The sequence below is a fragment of the Nannospalax galili genome, unplaced genomic scaffold (assembly GCF_000622305.1).
Source record: "Nannospalax galili isolate Female #2095 unplaced genomic scaffold, S.galili_v1.0 scaffold1124, whole genome shotgun sequence".
Lineage (NCBI taxonomy): Eukaryota > Metazoa > Chordata > Mammalia > Rodentia > Spalacidae > Nannospalax > Nannospalax galili.
This window is the reverse complement of record NW_008351693.1, coordinates 677,003-681,865: the sequence shown is the minus strand read 5'-3', so window position 1 is coordinate 681,865 and position 4,863 is coordinate 677,003. Positions and strand designations below refer to the sequence as shown.

The following is a 4,863-nucleotide window of genomic DNA, read 5'->3' as shown; positions in this document are numbered from 1 at the left end:
GGGTTCAAATCCCAGCACCCACATGGCAGCTAACAACTGTCTGTAACTCCAGTTCCAGGGGATCCGACAGCCTCTTCTGACCTCCGTGGGCATTGCATGACATGGGTGCACTTACCCACATGCAGGTAGTACACACATACTTGTAAAATAGAATTTAAAAAAAAATGCATTTGTATTTATTTTTTGTGTGTATGAGTATATTGCCTGCATGTGTGTAAGTGTACTTATGTTGTGCGCAATGCCTGTGGAGGTCAGAAAAAGGCATCAGATCCCCTGGAATTGGAGTTACGGACAGTTGTTAGCCGCCATGTGGGTGCTGGGAATTGAACCTGGGTCCTTTGCAAGAGCAGTCAGTTCTCTTAACCACTGAGCCATCTCTCCAGCCTCAAGGATTCCATCTTGTGAAGTGGGTCTTAAATCCAGTCAGAAAGTGGTTGGTTAGTCCTCTAACATCTGTGCCCCTATTGCAGCTTATCTTGCCAGGGCCAGTAACTGTAGCTTGCAGGGCCTACAGCTAGCTAAGGGTAATGATTCCTTTTCTCTTCTAGCAACATACACAGCACCTTCCTGCACTATGAAAGCTAGCCGGTAGACATGAGGTTTTGAGGTCAGTACCAGCTTGATTTTTCCATGTTTGTTTTATGACTCACATATGTAGTATCTTCAGTAATGGGGTCTTACCATCAAGTTCTGGTGGGTAACCAAGAACAGCTGTAATAGTCAGTATTGTTTGAGGGTCTATAGGCCCCCCTCCCCAGTCAACAACTCCAAAAGAGTCCATTTCTGGCATTGGGCTTTTTATTTGCTGGCCTGTGGTGTGTGGTAGGGGCATTGTTCCCCTATTATAGGGTAACTCCATTTAAACTTTTTTTTGGGGTTTGGTCTTTTTGAAACAGGGTCTCCCTGTAGCTCCAGCTGGCCTGGAACTCACTATGTAGACCATGCTGGCCTCAAACTCACAGAGATCCGCCTGCCTCTGCCTCCCAAGTGTTGGGACTTAAGGCATGCGCCACCACGCCCGGCCTCCATTTAAACTTTTTTAGTATGTGTATGAATATATTTAAGAAGCTTCTGTACTAGCAGGTTTCTGTATGACTTTTTCTAAAGGCCCCGAGGCTTAGTTATCCCTCCTACATTCCCTCTTCTGTCCTGCCTTCCCATTTTCCACCCCATTTAATCTTCCCATTTTCCACCCCATTTAATCTTTCCTATTCTATTGTTCTCCTTCCCCCACTTTATATCACTGCATTCTCTCTCCCCTCCGATGAAGACCCCCCCCCCCCAGTTCCTTCCTAGATTCCTGATCTTAAGGATTTTCCAATAGAAACACATATCTGGAGATTCAAAGTTAGCATTCACTTAAAGAACATGGGATGTTCTTTCTGAGTCTGGGTTACCTTACTCAGATGACTCTTTCTAGGTCTATCCATTTATTTCATAATCTCATAACAGCTGAATAATAGTCTCCTGTGTAAATGTACCATATTTTCATTATCCATTTATCAGCTGATGAATATCTAGATTATTTCCATTTCCTGGCTATTGTAATAGAGCCACAGTAAACATCAGTTAACAGGTATCTCTGCAGTAGGATGAGTCATTTCTCCCCTTCCACTTATGAATGGGTTCCAGGGATTGAACTCAGGTTATCAGGCTTACATAATCTGGTGGCAGGTACGTAACAGGCTGAGCCATCTCATGGGCCCAAAAGACAAGCTCTTGAGGCGTGGTTATTCCCCAGTGCCTTATAACACACACAGGATGTCTGGTAATGGTAACAAAGGAAATTCTTACCAATGAATTTAGAGACTTTAGCCAAACAAAATATATATACCAGTATTTATTGTTTGCTTGTTTGTGTATCAATTCGATTTTATTCATCCTTAGTTGCTTTTTTCATATTTTATGAAATTTTTGCAAATATCATAAAATATATTTTGATCTTATTTAGATCCCCTCCCATATCTACATTCCCCCTTACTAGCCCCTTACCAACCCTCACTAAGTTATCGAGTCAAGTTTGTGTCCCCAAATGCCTATTGGTAGGGGTTCATTTACTGGAGCCTAGTCAACTTACCAAGAGTCTGTCCCTTAAATGAGACTGACTCTCCCCTTTCTAGCAGCCATCCATTGCTCAGGTAGGGTTGGCATTTCTTACCCACTTCATGTCTGTGCTAGGATTTTGTCTGGCTTGAGCTTGCATGGGACTTGTGCATGCTGTCACCACTTCTGTGAGTTCATATCAGTAACTGACTAGCTGTCTAGAAATTATGTCCTTGAGTTCATCTACCTCATCTGATTGTTAGACTCTTACCACCCCCTCTTCCACAATGCTCCCTGAGCCTTGGGAGGCAGAGGTTTGATATAGATGTCCTAATCAGGGATCACAGTCTGCAGCCTCTTGTTCTCTGCACGCTGGCCAGCTGTGGTTCTGTGTCAATCACCGTCTGCTGTATAAGGAAACTTCTCTGCTGAGAGCTGAGGAATACATTAATTAAGGCAGGTTGGGAAAGCTCCAAGATCTGGAGGTTCAGGGCCTAACAGAACAGACACCGGTATTTCTTAAGAAGACACACGCAATTAAATTTATTTATTTATTTACTTATTTATTCATGGGATTTTTTAAAATTTAATAACCACATGATTAGAAGAAGCATTTCATTACAGCTTTAACATATTCAATAACAATTTCCAGACCAAAGATACATCTCTTTCAAAAGTGGCTGTAAATATTTATAGGTTCACAGTTGAATTAATATAGTTATACAATATTGAACTCAGTATAGACCCTCTAAAATTGAGTGAGTTAACCTTTAAATAAGATCTCCATTTCATTTTAAAATATTCTGTTTCCTACAGAAAGACTCATTATTAATGCTACTAACACTTAGATGTTTGCACATGTGTCTTTAAATCTCCATGTATCTGATTATTACTGGTCACAATTGGTTACATTATGATCCTTGGCACCAGAGTATGGATATAAAGTCATCAGGTAGATTTCAGTGGTAATGTTTTTCACCTCTACTAATTAACATGAAGTAAAATTTTATGCTTCCTCCTCAAATATAAGTCATTTTTTAAATTTGTTGATTTGTGTGTATATCATACAAAACATCCCAAACAATCTTATTCATTTCTGTACCCACTTCCCAATGGCACCCTCCCATAGCTTCCTCCCCCTGCCCCGACTGGAGCCCATATACTCTGTCATCCCTGTCACTGTCCACTGTGTTGTCAGCACCCCCAGCCATTTCCCAGTGTTTGCCCATCCACTGAATCTAGTCAGCCTTGTTTTAGGAAGATCAGCTCTTCCTCATCTAGCAGCAATCAGTTGTCAATATTCCTTTAGATAAGATTGGGGTTTGCTGTTCGTTTTCCCAGTTCTGTGCTGGGTTACTGTCTGGGAGTTTCTTGGGCCACCCTGGCCAATAATTCAAAGGAAGGTTTCTCCTGTCCGGCATTGTTTCTTGTTATGTAGCCTTTAGCTATACATATGGACTCTAAAAAATTATATTCACCCCTTTAATCTTTGGTTATACTTTCCTTTTGGGTGTTTAAGACCCTACAATTGGCTCCAATAAACCCATTTATTTTTATTCTTAAGGTTTTTTGAGGATCTGTTCCTCAGGGGTCACATGGGCTTAGGAGGAGCCCCTGGCTCCTTTCCTCTACCAGTCCCATCTGTGTGACGATAAGTCAAAGGTCCTGCTCGACCAAGGTTGGCTTCACTTGGAAGCATGGAGGAAATGTTTCCTCTGTGTTGACCCTCCTCTTTGTAGACTGGACACTGGTTCAGGTCCATGTGGTGGGGTCTCCACAGTCTCCTTGATCAGGAGGACAGGTGACTCACCACAGTTACAGGACATTTTGAGAGATGCTCATAGTCCCCAGGAACTTATTCAACCTAGGAGGGCAAGGAGCAGAAGCTGTCCTTTATGTCCCTCTGACCAAATTAGGTATAGTCCTCAAAGTATGGCTATTAACATACAAGAAGTTTAGTTCCACCAGTCTGGTACTTTTAATTACCATGTTCTATGTAGATAAAGCTTGGGCAAAGACCAAACATTCTCAGATAAACCTTGCCTAGACATATATTATGTTCCTTGAGCTAGTTGTATGCATAATTTGTCAGTAGGTTGTTGGACTAATATGGTTCTCTCTGTTTTTTTTTTAAAAACTAGCTAGGCATTATTTATCTCTCATATTGTCTAACCCTTACACCATGGTTTCCCCATTTAAGGTGCCCCCATTTTTCCCATTTCTCCCTTAATAAATGCCCTTCTCCTATGGTCCCAGCTCTCTTGAGCTCCTTCTTTCCCTTCATCCCCAAGGTTCCTTGTATAACCCTCCTTCCCCTCTCCCCTTAACCAGCTCCTTATTCATATCAACAGTATAAAGAGATTAAAAGTTCTTTAAGAAGCCTCAGACTAAGCTCACATGCACCCAAGCATTCTGCTAAGGGTTGTTTCAGGACATTTACCTCACACATATAATTGTTAACCCCTAGGTTCCTTGTATAACCTTCCCTCCCCCCTCCCCTTAACCCCATTTTTATCCATATCTCCCTTACTAATGCCTGTTTCCTACTATTCTTTTTCATATTCTTTCTTTTCCTTTACCTCCCTGGTTCCTTTTCATTATCCTGGTTCCTGTAGTTATGTCTGGACATACTCACATAAAAGGATTTGGTTCTAGGATCCACATATGAAGTAGAACATATGTGGTTTGTTTTTCTGAGTCTGTGTTATATCACTTAGAAAAAGTTTCTAGTTCCATCCATTTACCTGCAAATTTCATGATTTCATCTTTCTTTACTGCTGAGTAAAACTCCATTGTATAAATGAACCACATTTTCATTAT

General features: G+C 41.3%; 1 protein-coding gene across 9 annotated transcripts in view; it reads left to right on the top strand.

The window, feature by feature from the left end:
* The window catches only part of Miga1 (mitoguardin 1), a 77,344-nt gene that overhangs the window by 65,805 nt on the left and 6,676 nt on the right, over positions 1-4,863 (top strand). Inside the window, exon 16 of one of the 9 annotated variants that reach the window (XM_029553806.1) lies at positions 549-604. The exons of the other annotated variants lie outside the window; for them this stretch is intronic. Within the exon in view, the coding sequence (XP_029409666.1) occupies positions 549-578 (30 nt within the window). The 3' untranslated portion in view covers positions 579-604. Of the gene's footprint in view, positions 1-548; positions 605-4,863 lie in introns of those variants that run through there. 9 annotated transcript variants of the gene reach the window in all.